Consider the following 21,799-nt stretch of genomic DNA (forward strand, 5'->3'; position numbering starts at 1 on the left):
GAATCTTGTTCTTATTCCTCCTCTTATTTTTTTTTCCCTTTCCCCTATTTCTTTCTCCTTATCCCTAATGGATAAAGCACTGGCACTGAAGTCAGGAAGATCTGACTTCAAATTCTACTTCATACACAAGAAATATTAAATATTTAAATAAACAATTTAAATTAAAAATTAAATATTAAATTATAAAATTATATATATAATTAAATTATAAAAATAAATATTAAATAATAAATATTAAAACAAAATCACAAAATTGAAAAAAATGGAAGAAAATCCTATTAATTGTATGACCCTGGGTAAGTCACAATCTGTTTACCACAGTTTCCTCAACTGTAAAATGGGCCTTATAATAACATCTACCTTATAGGGTTGTTGTGAGGATAAAATGAAATATTTGACAAGTGCTTAGCACAATGCCTGACATATTGTAGGATCTATTTAAATGTTAGCAATTATTATTGCTATTAAATGTGTTTGCATGTTCTTTCCTCTTTTGACCTGTTCAGATGAAAGCAAGTTTCTGATACTTACTCCCCCTACTCCTTATTTATATAGATTTCTCAAATCTATACAAATACCTTCTATTATATATAATGCCTCCTATTTATATGAGATAATAAACTCCCATATCTCCCCTTTTCTTCCCCATGTATCCTTTCTTGCCCTCCCTTCTTTTAATATCAAAGCAAAAATCCTATCTTATTTGACTCCTTCTAGGATTGTATCATTCCATTTGTATTAAAAAGTAAATGCTTTATTATTTTTTTAATTTTAATTTTATTTTTAATACATATTTTTTTCTGAATCATGTTGGGAGAGAGAAATCAGAAAAAACAGGAAAATCACGGCAGAGAAAAAATCAGAAAAAAAGAAGTGAACATAGTTTGTATTGATTTACATTTAGTCGTCTTAGTTTTTTTGTGGATGCAAAAAACTTTTTTTGTGATGTGGGATTGCCTTGGATCACAGAACACTGAGAAGAACCAAGTCTTTTATAATAAATCATTGCACATTCTTGCTGTTACTGTATACCATATATTCCTATTTTGCTCAGCATCAATTCATGTAAATCTCTCCAGGGCTTTCTAAAATCATCTTGTTCATCATTTTTTAGAGAACAATAATATTCCATTACTTTCATATATCACAAAAAATGCTTTATTCTTATATAAAAAATATTTTCCTACTGTTCACTTTTACCTTCTTATATTTCTTTTAAGGTCAGTGTTTGTATTTTCAAACCTTGATCTTTTATCAGAAATAAGTTGTCCCTTATGTTATTAAGGGTCCCTTTTCCCTTCCCCCCCTTCACCCCATCTCCCCAGTTATACTTTATTTTGATGGATTATAATCTATGATCTTTTGACTCTTGAAAAATCATAATCCATGCTTTCTACTTCTTTAAAGTAGTAGCTGCTGTGTGACTATGTGATCCTGACTGTAGTTCTTCAGAACTTGAATTCTTTCTTTCAAGCTGCTTGAGTTACTTTATCTCTAACCTGAAAACTGAATTTTGGCTATGATATTACTGGGAGTTTCATTCTGGATTTCTTTCAGAAGGTAATCAGCATTTTCTATTTTCACTTTGCTCTCTTATTCTAACATATCTAGTCAGTTTTCTTTCATGATTTCCTGAATTATGTTATACAGTTTGGGTTTTTTGGGCCATGACTTTCAGGTAGTTCAGTGATTCTTATTTTATCTCTTCTTGATCTGTTTTTCAGGTTAAGAGCACTAGATTTGGAGCCAGAAAGACCTTAATTCAAATCTGGCAGCAGATATATATTAGCTATATAGTCTTGGACAAGTCACTTAAGATCTGACTTCATTTTCCTCAATTGCAAAATGGGAACAATTCTCAGGGCTATTGTCAGAAACAAATGAGACAATATTTGTAAAACATTCCCCAAAGTACCTGGCATATAGTAGGAGCTTAATAAATACTTCTTTAATTTCCTTCTCATTTCATTCAATGTCTCAATGTTTTCTTTTTTTTTTTTTCAATTTTGTGACTTTGTTTTAATATTTCTCTTCTTGTGTAATCATTATCTTGTGTTTGGTACTTGTCAATATTAAAGGAATCTGTTATTGAAGGACTGCTTCTAAGCTATTACTTCTCTCCAAATCTTTCTGCCAAAGTTCTCATTTCTTTCCAATTCTTTCCTCTGTCACTCTTATTTAATAATATAATTTGAACTTTAAAAAAAATACCTTTTGTTCTATTTTTTCCTACCAATTTTAATTGATATTGTGGCCAAGCCCTATTTTTCTTTGAGACTTTACTTATAGGTATTTTGGAATTATTCTCTTTTGGATTTGTATCCTGAGTCTTTTTCTTAGTCTTTTTCTCTTTTCTCATTCCTCCAGCCTTTCTTTCTGGGATTTTTGTCATAAGTCTATGCACTTAAGGTAGACTTGTGGTGATCTGGAGGAGTCCTGGCATGTCTGACTTGAGGTCCTGATGCTGTCTACGTCAGATATTGATGTTTTTCTTAGGATTGCAGGGGTAACTTGAGCCAGGGAGCTACAAACTTTAAGCCAGCCTATGCAATCATATCAAGGCCATGGTTTGATGGTTGCCCTTCTGGGATTTCTAAGCCCTTGCCCTTGTCATCTGGCAGGAAGAATCAGTAAGTTCAGAGCACTGCATACGGCTGGCCCAGCCCGTGGGTCCTTCCGGCTCTGAGGAGGAACTGGACTGCTGACATAGACCTGTTCTGAGCCTGGCCTTGCGCCCAAAGTCTGCTCTGACGCTCATGATTGCCCAGGAGCTCTGGGAGCTGAGTTTGTGTTCCCGTCCCTTCTGAGAGACCTGTACTGCTTCCTTGAGTGGGGACCCAGCCTGAGACCAGCTCTGGGCACATCCTTGCTGCTGGCCTGGTGACACTTTGAGCCTCTTTCCATGGTCACTGGCCAGTAGGTCCAATTCATGATCTTGGGCTGTAAAAATGATAAAAAGTGATTTTAGATCACGGTTTGGCATTCTTAGACCAGTCGATGTGGGGGAGTTACTCTGTTCTTCTTCCTGCTCAGTCATTTTGTCAAGTTCATTAGCAGTGACTCAGTGTTAGGATCAGATAAGAGGATCATAGAATTTAGAGATGGAAGAGATCTTAGAGATTACCCAGTACAACCTATCCTTTCTGAAGAAAGCAAGGGTCCGTGAACTACATGGATAGAGGTAAGACCGGAACCCAGAACTTCTGGCTCCCTAAGCAGGATTTATTTCAGTGTACCCCAAAAGGCCTTACTCTGCACTGATTGAATAACCCTGGGCCACTCACTTCCCTCTTCTCTAAATCTCAATATCTTTATCTGTAAGTACTTTGCAAGCACAACATTTTGGATGTTTTGGAGAGAAACTCTGGGTCTTTTGACAGAGATAACAGGAATTGGTTAGTGGATCATTTGGGGAAGAAGGCAGAGGAAGTGAGAGACACAGAGAAAAGCTCAGATGTTTGTGGGGTATCCACCCCCCCAACTTGTTTCCTAACCAGTCCTGGCCTCCAGAAAGACTAAGAGAACTGTAAGCTGCATAAGCATGGGGGCGGGAGGTGCAGCCCCTACACCACTTGATGAACCCAGTTTGGATGAAATGGCCCCCTGAGAGTTATTCCCCTTTCCAGAGACTGGAGGCAGAGAGGAAAGTGACTGCTGACTTACCCCACCTCCCTTATCTAAGCAGAAAGCTTCTTCCTGCCCTTTGAAGTCAGCCATGAGGTGGCGAGGGCCTGTGCCAGAGTGTGGCAGTGTAGGGTACCACCTCAACCTCTTAGATTGGCTAAGATGACAGAAAACTGATAAATTGGAGGGGGTGTGGGAAAACAGGGACACTGATACATTGCTGGTGGAACTGCGAATACATCCAGCCATTCTGGAGAGCAATTTGGAACTATGCTCAAAAAGTTATCAAACTGTGCATACCCTTTGACCCAGCAGTGCTACTACTGGGCTTATATCCCAAAGAGATATTAAAGGAGGGAAAGGGACCCACATGTATGGAATATTATTGCTCTGTAAGGAATGATCAGCAGGATGATTTCAGAAAGGCCTGGAGAGAATACATCAACTGATGCTGAGTGAAAGGAGCAGAACCAGGAGAACACTGTACACAGCAACAAAAAGATTATGCAACAATCAGCTATTATAGACTTGCCTTTTTTCAACAATGAGATGATTCCAGGCAATTTTAATAGACTTGTGTAGAAAGAGCCATTCACATCCAGAGAGAGAATCATGGACACTGAATGTGGATCAAAGCATAGTATTTTCACGTTGTGGTTTTTTTTTTTCTTTCTCATGCTTTTCTTTTTCCCTTTTGATCTGATTTTTCTTTCACAACATGACAAATTTGGAAATATGTTTAGAAGAATTGCATTACTTAATCTACATCAATTGGCTTGTTGTCTTGGGAAAGATGAAATTGAGGAAGGAGGGAGAAAAATTTGGGCACAAATTTTTGCAAAGGTCAGTGTTGAAAACTATTCTTTGCATGTATATGGAAAAAATAAAATACTACGCAAAGGTAAAATCAACAGGCCTTAACACAAATTAGATGTGGGGAGTGAGAAATAGTGAGAATCCAGGATCTCTCTTAGGTTGTGAGACTGAAGGACGAGGAAAGATGCAGGTGCCCACTACAGTAATAGGGAAGGAAGAGGGGGTAAAAATTCAGAGGAAACACGAGTTTAGTTTTGGGCATATTCGGTGTTCACTGAACACTCAATTGGAGTTATCTGAAAGTCAGTTAAGAGATGTGAGAGAGAAAAGTCAAATAATTAGATCTGAGACTCATCAGCATAGAGATGATAATTAAATCTAGGAGAACTGATGAGATGACCAACTGAAGTAGGATAGAAGGCAAGAGGGCCCCAGGACAGAAACCCTGTTAGAAGATATATTCTGGCTGAGAACCCAGGAAAGGAGACGGAGGAGGAGCAGTCAGTAAGGTAGAAAAGGGAACCAAGAGAGAATGGTGTCCCCCAAACCTATAAAGCCGAGAGCATCCAAGAGAAGAAGCTGGTGCTCACTGTCAAAGCCTGCAGAGGCCAAGAAGAATAAGAATTTCTCTTAATTACGAGATCATTGGTAACTGGAAGAGAGCAGTGTCCGTGAAACAGAGAATGGAAGCTATAAATGCGACAAATAAATAGAGATCGGAGAGGGTGATTTATAATAAAGCCTGAAGCCCCCTCTCCCCATTTGTGTTTGTCTATTTTTGTAATTGTATTTGTGTACATAAATATATACACACTCACATACACATACGTACACACATACATTGTTTCCCAAAGATTCTGATGCAGTATTAACTTTAATCCTTACTATTCATGGAATTAATAATCTTTCAATTGCACTAAGCACCTGTATATGTACATAGATTGGGATGGGATTATTATTAAAAATGTATTAAAACTTAAAACTGCACTAAGACTTTTGGGACCCCCTCTATTATATATCAGTAGCAAAGGACAAAAGGGAATGGAGGGGCTGTGCTTCCCCCTGTTCCTGACCAGCGGCACACATGGGAACTTCATCCCCTGGGTCATTTGTGCAAAACATGGTGGTGGAGGCGCTCTGCGTAAAACTCATGAAAGTCCTTTGTAGCCATTCAGTGGTATTAGAAATGAGTTAAACTTCATTGCTGGATGTGCGGGCACAGGGTGACCATGAGCCTCGCTGCCTAAGCCTTTCTAAGCGGGGCCCTCCCTCCCTTCTTGAATGGTGCCCAGGACTAGAATCGCCTACTCTCGGTTTGCTCATTATTTTCAGTCTTCTTTCCTCTTGCATCCTGCAGCTTATAGTGGGGGGGGAGGGGAGAGGGGGAAGAGAGGAGGAGGGGAAGAGCGGGCAGGGGGACCGGAGTCCCAGGGCACTGAGCAGGGGGGAAGGAGCAGGGCAGGGGGATGGGAGTCCCGGGGAGCACAACAAGGGAGGAGCAGGGCAGGGGGACAGGAGTCCCAGGGCACTGAGCAGGGGGGAAGGAGCAGGGCAGGGGGATGGGAGTCCCGGGGAGCACAACAAGGGAGGAGCAGGGCAGGGGGATGGGAGTCCCAGGGCACTGAGCAGGGGGGAAGGAGCAGGGCAGGGGGATGGGAGTCCCGGGGAGCACAGCAGGGGAGGAGCAGGGCAGGTGGGTTTGGAGATGGGAGTCCCAGGGGAGCGAAGCATCTCTGCCTTAGAGAAGCCAGGAAACCATCCGACTCCCACAGTGCCCTGGGGTGGTTGTCATTGGCAACTAGAGAACACAATGTAACAGCCAGGCTTGCTTGTTCCTTGAACGGTCTTGTTCTGTGGCAGAGGCCAGCCTGATCATGGGTTTCGATTATTACACTGTGTTGGACATCAACAGGAGTGCCCAGGATGCAGATATAAAGAAGGCGTAAGCTCGGGAGAAGAGGAATCTTCCACAGCTTCCTCAGCCTCCCTCCTCTTCAGTCCCTTTTCTTTTTCTTTCTTTTCCTTCTCCTTTAATCCTCCCCTCCCTCCTCTTTTCCCTGTCATTCTTCTTACATTCCACCCATTTTCTCTCTTTCTCCTTTTTCTCCTCTGTCCTTCCTCTTCCCTCCCCTTCTTTGTTTCCTATTTCTTTCCCTCCCCTCTTCTTTCTCTTCTCCCTTTCCTTTTTCCTCCCCCCTTTTTTCTCTTTCTCTCCCTTCTTTTTCTTCCTTTCCCTACTCCATTCTGTTCTAATCCCTTTTCCCTTTTATCTTTCCTCCTTTTCCTCTTTCCTTTCTCCCCCCTTCCTATTATATGCCTTTTCCTTTTGGCTTTCTCCCCCCCTTCCCTTCTCTATCTTCCCTCCATCTTATCTTTATCTTCTTCTGCTCTACACCTGGCCCTCCAGGAGACAGGGCCTGCTGTTGTGTCCTGGTTCCACCGGACCTCCCTCCCTCGTTTCACTATTCCCTTCCTTTTTTCCATCTCTGAATTGTTTTCCTTCCCATTTTCTAGGTTTTAAATGGGAGGGGAGATGGGTCTTTAGCTCCACTCACTTATCCTGAAAGCTAAGACTTTTTGAGAAATGTCTTTGGGGCGGCAGAAGGGGGAGAAGTGGGGAGCTTCTTTCTCTTCCCTCTTGGCCCAAGCAGGGGCAGGAGTGAGGTGTGGGAGGCTGGGGTTATAGGTCGGAGAGGAAGATACAGAAATTATTTCAGGGAAAGACAGCTTGGTGCTCTGAGATGACCCATCACAGCTAGAAATTTTAAACGGGGGCCTCGTTGGAAAGGACTTCTAGGGAATAGGGACAAGAAGAACCCCCAAAGTAGAAACATGGAAGTCTGGATTTGTCTGCTGTACTGCTCATTGATAATTCACTTCTCTCTGGGTATCAGTCTTCCCATCTGTAAAATGAAGGGTTGGACCACGCGGTCCCTAAGACCTCTTCCATTCTGACTTTCTCTGTTCCAAAGTCCTTTCCAGCTTTGACATTCTTTGTCCTAAGGTCTTCTTCCCCACCGCTCCCCAACTCTGACTTTCTCTGTTCTAAGGTCCCTCCCATCCAATTCTATATTTTTCACTACTTTGAATCTCCTACAGATTCAGTGATCATCTCCTTGCTAGTGATTCTCAGATCTACTTATATAACCCTAACTATCTCCTAACCTCAAGACTGGTATATCTAATATATCTCAGACTGGGCATCTTAAACTCAAAATGTCCAAAACTGGATACACTGTCTTTCCTCCCTCATCCTAACTTCGCTGTACCCCATGTCTGAAGTCCTCACGCCCCTCATCTCTACCTCCTGGCTCCCCGGCTTCCTTCAAGCTCCATCTAAAAGTCTGCTTTCTGCCAGAAGCCCCTCCTGATCCCTGTACAAGCTTGGGCTTTCTCCCTTTGATTATCTTGCTTCTTATTCACTGTATTTGCTAATACTTTTAGCAAAGTATTTGTGAGAGTTAAGATCCATTGACATGACTAAGAGGCACTTATCATCTCAGGCTGCAGCTTATCAGTACTCTTAATAAATGTGCCCAGAACAAGATACAATATCTATCATCTCCCTAGCATTCTCTCCATGCGAATTGACTTCTCCATAGTTTCAACAGTACATTCTGGAATTGTTCAAGAAAAAGTTCACTGGCCCATAGTTTGCACACTCTACTTTTTTCTCTTTATGGAAAAATGCCTTTCTCTAGTCCTGTGACCCTCTTTCATTTTCACTGATATTTCAGATATCACTGACAGTAGTGGCTCCTCTGGGCTTACTGACTTGAATTCGTTCCCAACTCCCAAGGAGATCTCCCCATATTTTCCTCCTTATCTTAAGAGTCCGCTCCTGAATTCGCCTTTAATCACCCTTTAATTACCCTACTGTAATGTAATGGACATATTAGCTAATTCCCCTTCCAGTTCCAAATCCCATCATCCAATGTAGTGGTTTGGATACAGCCACTCCAGGATCCCCGAGGGTCCCCTCTGGTGGGTATTTTCTGGAATTTCCACTTCCGGTCTTCATTCTCTGTTCCTTGCTCTGTTGTCTGATACTGAAAATGTCTATTCCCTGTTCCCTACGCTCCCACTGCTCGTCTCCTTTCACTTTTCCCCGTCAGAAAGTAATATTCCACACCTTTAGTGCTCACAACTTTACAATGAAGGGAAAGAAGCCAAACTGGGTCACTGAAATTACAGGCCAATTCAGATTTGTTTTTTTCGTTCTGTTGATATGACTGCAGTTACTGACTAGATTGTTTTCTGGTTCCATCTTCTTGACTCTCATCAGTTCAGGTAACTCTTCCCGTGTTTCTCTAAGTGCTTCACACGATCTTGTACAAGATCAGAGAAGGTCAGATTTTGTATCTACTACAAGGTCATTCCTGGAGACTAGAGTAGCTGGGAAGTTTCCCTGTGGGCAGTGGATCTGGAAAACTGGGGAGGATTTGGGGGAAGTAACCCCTCAGAGGGAAGGAAATTATGAAATATTTAATTGAATAATAATGTACTGATCACCTCTTCATGCTGCTTGGTATAGTGATCTTATCTCCTACAGACTCAATGATGCTGGTGATTCTCAGATCTGCTTATATAACCCTAACCTATCTCCTAACCTCACGGCCGGTATATCCAATTGCTTATTGGATATCTCAGACTGAGCTCAATATGAGCTCAGAGATAGGAATAAGTCTGGTCTTGCTATGAGGCTTGGGAGTCAGGGAATCAGAGTTCAAATCCCACCTTTACTGCTCACTGTAAGTTTCAGGGGGTTTCAGAATCCTCATCTATAAAAGGAAGAGATTGGAGGAGGTGGTCTGTCCCTTCTGGCCCTAGGGCACTCTCTTCTCTCTTCCAGGTACCGGAAACTAGCCCTGAAGAACCACTGGCTAAATGCCCGGGATCCGCGCTCAGTGGAGCGTTTTAAGCAGATAGCAGAGGCCTACGATGTGCTGAGTGATCGTAAGTGAGGAAGCTTTGGAACCAGGGCCTGGGGGCCGGAGCTAGGGGCCTCCTTGGGCTTTCCGGGCTTAGTAGGTCTCAGATCTGAACCCTGACTTTGAACACGTCATCTTTGTCTGAGTCACAGTTTCCTCCTCTCCCACATGGACGTGATAATATTTGACTTAGCTGCCTCACAAACTTGTGAGTGCTAAAGAATCAGGAGTCCCTCTTAGAAGGGCTAATATCAGAGACGTCTCCTGTTCCTCTGAATCTCCTTAGCCACCCTGATGCTCCACAGCCTTTCCCAGGCATTGACACTGGTGGTCTCTCTCCTCACAGCTATAAAGAGAGCCATCTATGACAAATTTGGAGAGGAAGGTCTGAAGGGCGGGATCCCCCCAGAATTTAGTTCCCAAGTGACGTGGACAAAGGGTTATGTCTTCCATGGAGATCCCAACAGAGTCTTCCATGAATTCTTCGGGGGAGACAACCCCTATAGCGGTAAGAACTTCCCCTCCACCACATGCCCTTCTTCATTCTCTACCTTCCTTCCAATCACTTCCTAACCCTGTTAGAAGCCCGGTCAGGCCTGGATGCTTTGGGCTATCATTTCACTTTTTTGGAGTCTTAGTTTTTTGGGTTTTGGGGGAGGGTCAAATAAAGATAATAATCTCTTGTCCCTAGGGGATGGGTACAAAGCACTGTGTAGAGTAATAAAGTTCTATAGAAATGGGAAATACTGTGGTACAGAATTACAAACTATCTAGGATCATCTCCTGCAGGGACTCAAACCTTTTGTAGTCCTGGGCCCCTTTGGCAGTCAGTCTGGTGGTGTCTGTGGACCCCTTCTTAAAATAATGTTTCTAAATGCATTAAAATAAAATATGTATGGTAAACAAAGGAAACAGATTATTTTGAAAGATGCTTATCAAAAAAAGTTTAAAAACAAGTTCCTGTATCTCTTAAGAACCCTTGATGTAGCCCAAATCCATTATTGGACAGACGAGAATCCAGAGGCTCAGGGTAGTCACAGAGCTAGTAAAAGTCAGAGATGGGATTGAAAGCTAAGTTTTCTCACTCCAAAAGTAGTTCTCTTTCCAGTATAGGGCTCGGGTCTGACTTCCCAGATTCTAAAAGCTGGGTTGTTCTGGCTGCTTACTCAGGGGAAAATCCTACTGTCTCCACTGCTCTCCCTCTATCTCTGCAAATGTTAAAACTCTTTTCTTGGGTCCCTTTCTTCCAATTCTATCAAGATCCCAGTACTTCCTGACTTCTCAGGACCCCCATTGCAATCCCTATTGGGGTCTGGCCTCCAAGGAAGTCTTAGAATTGCCCCTTCCTCCTGGGAGGAGAAATGCTTTTGTAGGTTGTCATAGATGGAAAGGGACTATCATGTGGCCTTGTTCCCACTCTGGACTTCTGCTTCCTCATTTGTAAGATAATTGGATGTCTCAAAAGAAGAAAGGGGAAAATGTGTAAGAGGAAAGCACTGGAGTGGGAGGAAGGGAGAGAAAGAAAAGGGGAAGTGATTTCATCTGTATGGGATGAGCAAAAAGGAGAGGGCAGGAGGGGAAGCAGACAACCTCATTCTCTTCTAAACTGGTTAAAGGAGGGAAAATATACTTACACATACAGAAAGACACCTTACTCTACAGGAAATAGGAAGAAAAGGATTAAAGCAAAAGTGGAGAACAAGGGGGGAGATCGATTCCACGAGGCATCAGTCAGAAGCAAATAGTCTCTGAAAGAGGTGTCAAGGAGAAAAAGCAAAAATAAAAAAGCGGGGGAAGGGATTAGAGTGAAGAAAAAAAAAAAACTGGCAATAATAACAGTGAATGTGAATGTGACAAACTCACCCAAAAAAGGAAAGAGCATGGCAGAATGGATTAGAAACCAGAATCCAAAAATATTTTGTTTCATGAAACATTTGAAAAAGAAGAATACACAGAATTAAAATAAAGGATCTTGTTTCTAAGCAAAACATCCCCATTTCTTTCAACCAATCCTCATATGACATGCCCTTGAAACCTTTCAATCTTCTGTGTACCTTTTGCAGATACTCTGTAGGTTGGCAGCATCCTTGCTAAAAGATGGGGGTGTCCAGAACTAGATGTATATTCCTGATGTGGAAAAAAATCTTCCTTCAGACATATACTGAATGTATGACCCTGGACACCTTGTTTATCCTTTCTATGCCTCAAGATCCTCATCTGCTAAATGAGGTTATTGGATTTGATGGTTTAAGGTGCCTTCTAAATCCATGCTCCTAAAACCAGAATAAAATGCAGTGGGGCTATCCCTTCCTTAGTTCTGGACACTGCATTTCTTAGTGAAACCTTAGATCAGCTAGCTTTTTTTTGACCATCATGTCCCATTACTGATTCATGTTGATTTTTCAGTCCCTACCACTTCCAGACCTTTCACAGAAACTTTTATCTATCCATGTTTCCTCCATCCTGCAGTTAGAAGTTTGGGTTTGTTTGTTTTTTTAACTAAATGAAGGACTTTATTTCTTTATTTATATGTGTATGTGTGTGTGTGTGTGTGTGTGTGTGTGTGTGTGTGTGTGTGTGTGTGTGTGTGTATATATAATTAGCTTTTACTTTTCAAAAGCCATGCAAAGGTAGTTTTCAGCATTTGCCCTTGCAAAATCTTATGTTCCTTATTTTTTCCCCTCCCTCCCTCCTTTCTCCCCATACTAGACAGTAAGAGGACTATATTTCTATTAGATTTTATCTTATTAGATTTGGCCCCTAATTCTAACGCAGACATTTTTGGGAATCCTGCCACTGTATTCCGATATCTTAGCTATCCCTCCTGGATTTGTAATGAAAACAGATGTACCTAATGGACATGCAAATTACTGATTAAAATGTTATAACTCAGTATTGAGGACAAATCCTTGGGGTATTACACTAGAGCCCTCTCCCCATTCTAACATAATCCCCTTAATAACTAATCTTTGGGTTCATTCATTTGCCAAGTTCCAAATCTTTCAACAGTATTATTACCTAACTCATAAATCTCTCTATTGTCCATAAGGATAGCATAAAACAGACTTTGCCAATGCTTCACTGAAATCTTAGTATGCTTTTCCTACAATATTCTCATCCACTTGCCATTCTGGTGACTGTCAAAAGCAGAAATGAGATGACTCTGCAAGGACCGTGGCTTACAGTGATTAATTACCTCATTCTTTTCTCACTAACCTATCTCCTTTCTAATATAGTTTAGAATTTTTCCAGGGTTCAGAACTAAGGTCACTGTCCTAGAATTTTTAGAGTCTACCCTTTTCCCCAGCCCAGACAGAACCTTGGCTGTGAACTGGGCTATAAAGGTGGGGTATGGGTTAATAGATACAAGTAGGATTCAGGACTGGGAGCTAAGGGTTTGCAAGCCTGTGGGCTTGGCTAGTATGTGTCAGAAGGCCTGGGATGTGGGATCATCGTTGTCAATATTATAGACCTTTGGGGTCTAGGCCCACAGGTCTGAGTTGGGGGTGGGGGATGAGTTGCTGGTCCCGAGTGGGACCAGGAGCGATGGGCATGAGCTTCTCCCGGCCCCTTGGGCAGAGTTCTTTGATCCTGATGGCATGGATGTGAACTTGAACTTTGGGGGCCTTCGGGGCCGTGGGATCAAGAAGCAGGACCCTCCCATCGAGCGAGATCTCTACCTGTCCTTGGAGGACTTGTTCTTTGGCTGCACCAAGAAGATCAAGATTTCCCGAAGGGTAAGAGCCCCCCTAGGTCTCCCAGGGTGCCCTCCTCTACCCCCGACAGGACTCAGGTTACTCAAGGAAGTTTGTGGGCTAAAGCTGAAGAGTTAGCTAGACCTCCTACCCCAGAGGCTCCCAGCCCCTCCTGACACCCCTTCCAGGGGGCAGCTTTCTCCAATGGAGCACGGCTGTGGTGGTTGGAGTGCTTCCTTGTAATGAGCCAAGATCTGCTTCCTAGGGGTCCCACTCCTACAGAAACAGTTCAGCAAACAGAGCCCGGGGCCCGGACTTTGGGTCACAGGTCTGCTTCTCAGCACTTGTGTCACTTTGGGCAGCTCAGTTTTCAGCTCCTTGGGCCTCAGTCTCCTTCCCTTTCCCCAGATTGGACATTGCTCCCGGTAGTAAACATGTGAACAAGAGGGATCAGAAGCTTTCAGCACTGTAAGTCCCGGGTTGCCATTTTCTTCTGCATGGCCAGGGAAAGGTAAGGGCCATCCCTAGAGGAGAGGGGAAAACTCCTGCTGCTGCCCAGTGGCTCAGACCCCCCTCAGGAGGGACCTCTTCACTGAAGGCGCCTGGGGACCTTGGTCCCTGCCAGCCTTCCAGCCGCCCGTTCCATTCACCAGTACCTCCCCCTCCTTCCCACTATAGCCAATTGAGTACTCCATTCAGCTGGTCATCTCTACTTAAGGAGAAACAGATTTCTCCCTCCTATTCCCGTTCCTCCCTGGGGCTCAGCATTATTGCTGCTCCTCCTGCTGCTCCTGCTGCTCCTGCCCTGACTGTGCCCTCCCTTTCCACTGTACCTGGAAGTTTTTCTTTATGTTAGAGCTCTTCCTCTCACACTGCCTCCAACTTCCTACGCTCTCACCTGCATCCTCAGCATTTTCTTTTCCTGGCTGCCTCAACTTACCGGCCCAAAAGATAGAAATGGCATAATCCACGGACCTTCCTGTGCCCCGCTCCCCAGTGGAACTTGCCATAGTTGGGAAATTTGGAATCAGAATAACCCGGCTTCAATTCCTGCCTCTGATACCGGCTGTCTGAGCCTCAGGAGAAGTCTGTAAAAGGAGGGGATCAGACTTGCTGCCCCCCTTCCACTTACTGGTCATCTTAGATTATGATGAACAAACACTAAACAAACATTCCTCTTTAGAAGGCTCACCTTTCTCTATCACCCCTTTCACATCCCTGTTGCCACTTGCCATCATTCTCCAAGTCGCTCATTTTTGTCAGAGTTCAGTTCCCAACTTGTCATCTTCAGTATTTACCTTGTTTAAAAACACAACAAATTGTATTACTTGATTCAGTGAAAAGCCAAACAGGCTGCTATAAGAGATGGCTGAAAGTCTCTTCTTTGTGGTAAGGGGCTTTCACTACAAGTCGGGGGCCATCTTTGCTGTACTCACATGGACTTCGGTGGGTCAGTGCTCCATCAACTCATTTTCAAATCAGCGTTACTTCAATTTGGCCAAAGTAATTTAGAATGACTAGAAAGAATAATGCGTATGTAGCCCTTTAAGTTTTGTGATGCGCTTCATATATTATCTCAATTGATTAGATAAAAATATCACTGACATCCCCCAACCCCATTCCTTGGTTCAGCAGATCCTAAGACACTGATTTCATGGACTTCTGAAAGATCATGGGAATATCATGTAACCCAAATAGAACTACCTGGCATTTATGCAGGCTATGTCTGGTCTGAAATTATTCAGTCATTACCTGTTTACATGGGGTGAGATTATATGCCCCCGAGACTTATCATTTGTAATGATCACAGCTTCCTCCCCATTCAGCATCCACTTTGATGTCCAGTCCCTCCAAGTTCATTAGACAGCCTTACTCAAGACCATGCTGCTGCCATGATCCTGAACTCTGAACTATTTTTCTTTGGTCTTAATCTATATTTCTTTCTTCTTAAACCTATATGTCTTCATCATAAGCTTCTTCCTTCTTATCACTTTTTTCCCCTTCATACTCTGAATTTCACTTATGTACTGTCCTCCCATGATTCCTTGTCCTTTTACCACTCCTGTCTTTCCAGCTCTTCATGACCTCCACCATCTGCCTCTGCTATCGAGTCCCTTGTCAACTCGAGGGATCTCCTGGCTGCAGCCACAATCAACATGTCCAACACGACTCATCCTTTTCCCTCCCCTCCTTCAAACTTATTTCTGCCTGTTGCTGTGGACGGCAGCAGGTTCATAACCTCATGGTCGTCTTTGAGGTCTCCCTCTTTCTCACACCCTGTCTGCCCGTTTCCTCATCTCTAAAATGAGCAGGAGAAGGAAATGGCAAAGCAGTCCCATGTCTTTGCCAAGAAAACCCTGAATGGGGTCTAGAAAAGTGGGACATGGCTGAAAAAGGATAGAACAACAGAGGTCTGTACCTCCATCGCATCTCTTCAATCAGCACCTGCGGCTAGGTGACATAAGGGCTAAGACCTAAGTTCAGATCTTCATATACTTACCATTGGGCAAGTCACTTCCCCTCTGCCTGCCTCAGTTTCCCCTCGTGTGTAAATTAGGGATAATAATAGTACCTTCCCCCCAGGGTCATTGTGAAGATCAAATGAAATATGAAATAATACCCTGTTTCGAGTCCTTATTACTTCTTGCCTGGACTATTAAAATGTTCTGCTAATTGGTCCAGTGTCTCCCTTTTTCAATTTATTCTTTATACAATTGTCAAAATAGCCGTCCTAAGGCATGAGTCTTACCATGTCATTTTTTGCTCAGAATCCTCCTGTGACTCCCTATTGCCTTTGGAATAAAATGCAAAATTTTCAGCCTGTGAACGCAGGACCCTTCCCAATCTAATCACAGCCACCCAGATTTTCATCCTCATTTCATGTTACTCCCTTTTACAACATCCTAACTATCCTCAGTTTCAACGTTTTCTGTCTCACGGATGCATTTGTTCAAGCATCCTTCACGTGGGGAGTGTGCTTCCTTCTCATCTTTGCCCATTAGAATCCTCATTTTCCTTCCAGTCAAGTCAGCTACCACCTCCTACAGGAAGCCTGTTCTGATTTCTCCAGTTGTTAGTCCCTTCCTTCTCAATTCCCTCTTATATTTAGCTCTGTCCATGTTGTATCCTCCAGTAGGGCAAGGCCCAACAGTGTCTGGCATTAGTAAGGGCATAACAGGCCCCAATAAATATTTGTTAAATTGGTCACAGATGAGAATGTGGAATGGCTCATCCCCCCTGCCAAGAACACAGCCCAGAACCCACACCCCACTGAGCTCTGAGAGGCTCTCAGACCAACCCTTCTTTGTCGGGTTCTCCCTGATAGTCTCTTCAAACTCTGGGCCCCTCAGAGGTTCCCTCAGAGAGGGAACTGATTTTTCCAAAGTTAGAATGCTGACTGGTGGCCAAGGGAGGACTGGGGTCCGGGACTGGGGAAGATCTGAATGTGGTCCTGTGTAGGGCACAGAGTGGTCCTGAGGCACCCCTTCCCCACTGTCTTCCTCTAGGTAATGAATGATGATAGATTCTCATCCACCATCAAAGACAAGATCCTGACGATTGATGTCCTGCCGGGCTGGAAGCAGGGAACCCGAATCACTTTTGAGAAGGAAGGAGACCAGGTGAGTCAGGTGGGACAGAGGCTGAAAGGAGCCTCCGGTGGAGAGGAGATGCAATCTGTCCTGTGAGGGTCTGGACCAGAGGACTTCCAATGTCACTTGCAACCTCATTCTTACAAGAGCCTTATGAAGTCAGGAGGGATTGTTATCCCTATTTAACAGATGAAGAAACTGAGGTTCAGTGATCTATAGGACTTGTCAAAGCCAGAAATTGTACTTGAACCCAGGTCTCCCTTTCCCCAGCCCAGACTCTCCACCACATTTGTGGTAAGGGGCTTTCCTATACATGGAGGTCATGAATCATGAGGGTGCATAGTAAGGGGGACATGAAGCGGGGGGAGGTTAATCACAGACTTGACAGGCAGTCACAAAGTTTGGATGGGACCAGTCCACTACACCCAGAAAGAATTCCCACTCCAATATTCTGCTGGGTTCAAATAATATAAATGTAATCCTTCTAACCCAGGAGAATTGGAGCCCAGCCATCCATGTATCCCATGAGCTCTCTGTTCTCTGAGCCAAACAGCCCCCTCATTCCTCCGCCTCCTCCTTCTACGGCACAATCTGGTCGTTCCCTTCTGGATGATATGATGTGATCAGGACAGAGCAGAGAGTAATTATGAATGACGCTGGGGCCTGGTAACAGGGCCAGAGAGAGCATTTATTAATTTTTTGACCATCGTATTAGATCACTGACTGACTCGCTGAGTTTTCGGTCCCCCTAAGACCGAGATCTTTTTCAGGTAAAGTACTACTATTTAAGGTTTCCCAACCATGAATTTGTGGAGTTGAATTTTTTGAACCCAAAAAAGACTTTATATTTATGACTGTTCCATTTCATCTTACTGGATTGGATCCAGTCTCCTAATTTTTTGTTATCAAGATTGTTATCCAATGTTACATATTAATGTAAGATGCCCAAATTTGGAGACATCTCCACTTCAACAGTTCATATGGACTATTTGTGCCCTCCCTCTGGTAGAGCCTTCTGAGCTCCTGTTGGACGACCAGCCACAGCTGGACACACTATCCTGTTTCCCAACGTAATGAAATCATTCTGGTCATCTTTGACAACAAAGGACAACCACCGCGGAGCACCTCTCCAGATTGTGTCATTTGCAGCTCTGTGAAGAATGCAATCTTTCCTTTTAATCAAATCATTGATAAAATGTTAAGTAGTACAAGACCCAGAATAGATCCCCCAGGCATTCCTCTGGAGACCTTCCAAGGTGACACTGAATTGTCCCACTGTTTTCTGAATACATCCAGTCATTCAATAATCTGGCCCACATCTTTCCCTTTCCTCTGCAGGAGTAATACTTGAAGATACTTTTAAGAGTTTTCTTAAAATCTAAGTAAATGATTTAAAAAAAAAAAAAAAAAGAAAAAAAAGTAAGTTTGACATGACTTGTTTCTAATGGAGCCATGCTGGCTCTTTGGGATCACCCTTCTCTTGGCTACATGTTCATTAACTCATCCTTTTAAATTTAAATTCTAAAATTTTCCCAGGAAGCAAAGTCAAGCTTGTTGACCTGGAAATTTGCATTTTCTCTTCTCCACGCCTGGTACTTCCCAGGTTCCCTCTCGGCCATGTTTCCAAGGCCCTGACCTCGGTTCATCAATCACCTCCGTCAGTTCTTTCAGTACCCAAGGGTATAGTTCACTTGGGCCGTGAGACTTGCACTCCTCCCTGGGAACTCAGTGTCTCCTTACTATAACCTCGCTTCCCTTGGGTTTTCATTCCTCACTGACCGTCTTTGTTCTGTGTTTTTGAGAAGGAAGGTCATTGCCTTGACAGAGAAAGCAGAAGCAAGTTGAAAATCCAGCAGACGTAGCTTTTTCCTGTGGTTCTTTATCACTGACCCATTTCCAGCTCCCTTTTCCCTCCAGTTTTTTCCATTTTGACCCTTCTCTTCACCAGGGTAGAGCTAAAACCAAGGCCGCCCCAAACCCCTTGTAGTTGTTTCTTCACTACCCTCCTCTTGTGTCACATCCCCTCTCCCCACCCCCCCACAAAAGGACCCTCAGCTCGTTCTGAGCTGTCCATTCATGACAAAGTATTTAAGGGAGCAGGACATAGTTTTGTGCTCCTCCCACTCTCTTGGCCCCAGTTCCCACCCTCTGTAAATGTCTTTTTAAAATCTGCTCTCCTTAGATCTAGGGCACCCGGCCAGACCTGGCCTGGATTTCCCCTTTCTATAACAAACTTGGGGGAGTGGCCCCTCCCCCCAAGGCACCCATCATCTCCAGCAATCACTTCCTGTCTGTGAGTGAGGATCAAATCCAGCACAGAGTCTTTCCCTTAGCTGGTTTTTCCAGGTTTTGAAGGGTCTCTTGAGGGTGGGATGGGGGAAGGGGCGCAAGTTTTAGAACATGCTTTGGGAGGGAGCCCCGGTGGTCTGCGGGATGGCTGGTGTTCCTCCTACAACCCTCTCCCACTCCTTCCTTGCCCAGGGCCCCAACATCATCCCCGCCGACATCATCTTCATTGTAAAGGAGAAGCTGCACCCTCGTTTCAGGAGGGAGGATGACAACCTCTTCTTTGTCAGCACTATTCCCTTGGGCAAGGTGAGCTGCCCTCCCCACAGCCTGAGTCTGTACTCTGGGGGGCCCTGGGTGAGAATCCCACTCCGACTTTACTTCTGTCAGCAGGGTGCCTGGCACACAGGAGGTGCCTAATAAGTGTTGGCTGACAGACCCTACTAGGGGAGGCAGGAGAGCGTAGAAAGGCGGATGGACTCGGGTCTGCGGTCACAGCCTGGGTCTGCCCTTCATGGCCTCTGTACCAAAGGCCTGTTTCCTCCTCAGCAAAATGAGACCTTTGCACAATTCTAAATGCGAGCTCACGGCACAGTCCTTCTCTTCCCGGTGTCTGTCTGCCATTGAGAAGGGGTCGCACAGTGAATTAATTAGGAGCCAAGCCCAGGAGAATCCAGGCTTGCCCCCCCCCACCACACGGCAGGACGGCGACACTGTCCAGGCAAGGGCCCTGGTCTGGGAGATGAGTTTTGCGAGTGACCTCGCCCTCTGGCCCAAGCCTCAGGGTCCTCACCTCTCTGAGCATCCTTCACCAAGCTGTTATCATCCGACACTTACCTGAGGCCGCTCTGGAGCAGGGAACAGAACTTTGGGACTGGACTTGGGAAGAACCTGGGCAAGTCCTTGAGGCTCTCCCTCGGGTTCCCCAGCTGTCAGAGGGGATAACAGCACCCACCTCTGAGGTTCAAACCAGGCAATAGCTAAAAAAAGGGCACTCCTCAGTGCCAGCACACAGTGGGTGCTTAATAAATGATTATTCCCCTTTCCTACCTCCTATGTGCCAGGCTCTAAGCTAAGGAGGACAGGATGACAGGAAGCCTTGGTCCATTCCAGGGCTCACAGAGAAAAGGGAGCAGAGGAGGATGAGCTGTGATGAACATGTGCCCCCCTCCCCTAGCCTGACTCCCGGGTACCCACTGCCAAGAGCCAGGAAGCAGGAGGCCTGGCAACCCTTGGAGGCTGGGGGGGAGGGGGGGAAAAGACATTCACAGACCTTTTCTCCCTTCCCTTCCTGGAAGGCTCTGACCTGCTGCACCGTGGAGGTGAAAACTCTGGATGACCGGCTACTCAACATCCCCATCAATGACATAATACAGTGAGTGGCCCTGAGGGGGCAGGGCTTAGCTTGGGAACTGTGGGAAGGGTCCTGAACCCCACGGATCCAGATTCAGGCTCACAGGACTTCTGGAACCCCTTTCCCCTGCTCTCACCCTTTCCTTTCTAAAAATGCCCTTCAGGTGGCCCCTGGAAAGCGTCCCCTTCCCCCAGGGGTGAGGGCACTTGTCCCCTCCTCTCAGAGTCAGCACATGGAAGTGACCCCCTCCCCCCCACCCCTAGCACTCAGCTCAGAGTAGTCTGCCTCGGAGTCCAGACGCCCCGAATTTAAGCCCAGCCTCGGACACTTTCCAGCCTGTGACTGGGTGCTCAACCCGTTAGCTGTTTCCTCAAGTATAAAATGGGGATAAGATCTACATTCTGGGGTTGCCGAGACCCAGTGAAGTATTTGTAAAAGTACTTTGCAGGCCGTGGGGCCCCCATCTTCCTCCTCCTGGGACACCACAGAATTTCAGAGGGAAGGGCCCTCTGGGAGCTCAGAACCCACCTTCCTTTCTGAAATGTGTCTTTCTCTGGCACTGCCCTCAGGGTAAGTTGCCCAGGGTCATGGTGCCCACGACAGAGGAAGGACCAGCGTCAGGGCTGCAGGGGGCAGCTCCATGCTGGTTGTTCTGGGATCTGCCTCGCTCTGCCTCAGTTTCCTAGTTTCTAATAAAATAATTGATGCTCCATAGAATCAGGGACCCAGAGTTTTGGGGTTGGGTCTCTCCAGAGGTTGCCATTTTCTTTCAGCTTCCTTCCCTGCCCCCCCTCCCAAAAGTGACCCTTTGTGGGGACTAAGACCCCCCCAGGCCCCATCCTCTCTGGTGTCTGACTCCTTCCTCCAGCCCCAAGTACTTCAAGAAGGTGCCCGGTGAGGGGATGCCCTTGGCCTCGGACCCCACCAAGAAGGGAGACCTCTTCATCCTCTTTGACATCCAGTTTCCCACTCACCTCACCCCAGCCAAGAAGCAGATGCTGAAGCAGGCGCTGCTGTGACTGACCCCCCTACCCCGTTCCCCAAGGGCGGGGCCAGTCTGCATCAGAAGGTGGGGGAGGGACTGACACCCTAAGATGGCCCCCCCAGTGCCCACAGGCATTCTGGGACCTAGAGCTCAGCTGTGAGGTGAACAGAATGCTAGTGGGAGCTCTGGATGGGGGGGAGGGGGGTTGTCTTCAATAATAAAACATTTCTATAAAAGAAATTCGCTGCATTTCTGTCAGGGTCAATTGTATCCAGGCATGGACCACAGGCCCCACAGAGACCTTGATAGGGGTCCAATCTAACAGGATGAGACTTGCAAAGATTGACAAGAGCAGTCACAATTCCTTCTGACCCAGAAGGGTACGCTTCCAAGTTCTGTTCCTTTTTCAGGCCGCCTCTTGTTAGTTCTGTAGCTTCCTTTACATTTAAGTGAGATGGGATTCAAGGCCTGCCCAGCGTCCTGCAGGGAATAACTCAAGGCCTGACAACTGGGCCACT

At 45.1% G+C, this 21,799-nt stretch overlaps 1 protein-coding gene across 3 annotated transcripts; it reads left to right on the forward strand.

Annotated features, from left to right (window-relative positions):
- The first annotated feature begins 6,224 nt into the window (after nucleotides 1-6,224).
- DNAJB13 (DnaJ heat shock protein family (Hsp40) member B13) lies at nucleotides 6,225-21,521 on the forward strand. Of its 3 annotated transcripts, none has more exons than XM_074304042.1 (8): nucleotides 6,225-6,382; nucleotides 9,293-9,396; nucleotides 9,718-9,879; nucleotides 12,951-13,108; nucleotides 16,573-16,686; nucleotides 19,138-19,251; nucleotides 20,241-20,317; nucleotides 21,165-21,521. In XM_074304042.1, exons 1-8 carry the CDS (start codon nucleotides 6,315-6,317, stop codon nucleotides 21,313-21,315), a joined length of 948 nt encoding a protein of 315 aa, XP_074160143.1. In that variant the 5' UTR covers nucleotides 6,225-6,314; the 3' UTR covers nucleotides 21,316-21,521. The 3 variants fall into 3 exon arrangements, with proteins under 3 accessions (XP_074160143.1, XP_074160145.1, XP_074160144.1); XM_074304044.1 differs by lacking the exon at nucleotides 21,165-21,521 and adding an exon at nucleotides 21,070-21,153; XM_074304043.1 differs by lacking the exons at nucleotides 19,138-19,251; nucleotides 20,241-20,317; nucleotides 21,165-21,521 and adding an exon at nucleotides 17,666-19,131.
- The last annotated feature ends 278 nt before the right edge of the window (nucleotides 21,522-21,799 follow it).

This window comes from Sminthopsis crassicaudata, chromosome 3 (assembly GCF_048593235.1).
Source record: "Sminthopsis crassicaudata isolate SCR6 chromosome 3, ASM4859323v1, whole genome shotgun sequence".
Classification (NCBI taxonomy): domain Eukaryota; kingdom Metazoa; phylum Chordata; class Mammalia; order Dasyuromorphia; family Dasyuridae; genus Sminthopsis; species Sminthopsis crassicaudata.

Excerpts from the sequence above, each read along its gene's own strand:
- DNAJB13 (XM_074304042.1), top strand. The coding sequence starts at position 6,315 with ATGGGTTTCGATTATTACACTGTGTTGGACATCAACAGGAGTGCCCAG. Across the intron at positions 9,397-9,717 it reads CTACGATGTGCTGAGTGATC|CTATAAAGAGAGCCATCTAT; the intron begins GTAAGTGAGGAA and ends CTCTCCTCACAG. Across the intron at positions 19,252-20,240 it reads GCACTATTCCCTTGGGCAAG|GCTCTGACCTGCTGCACCGT; the intron begins GTGAGCTGCCCT and ends CCTTCCTGGAAG.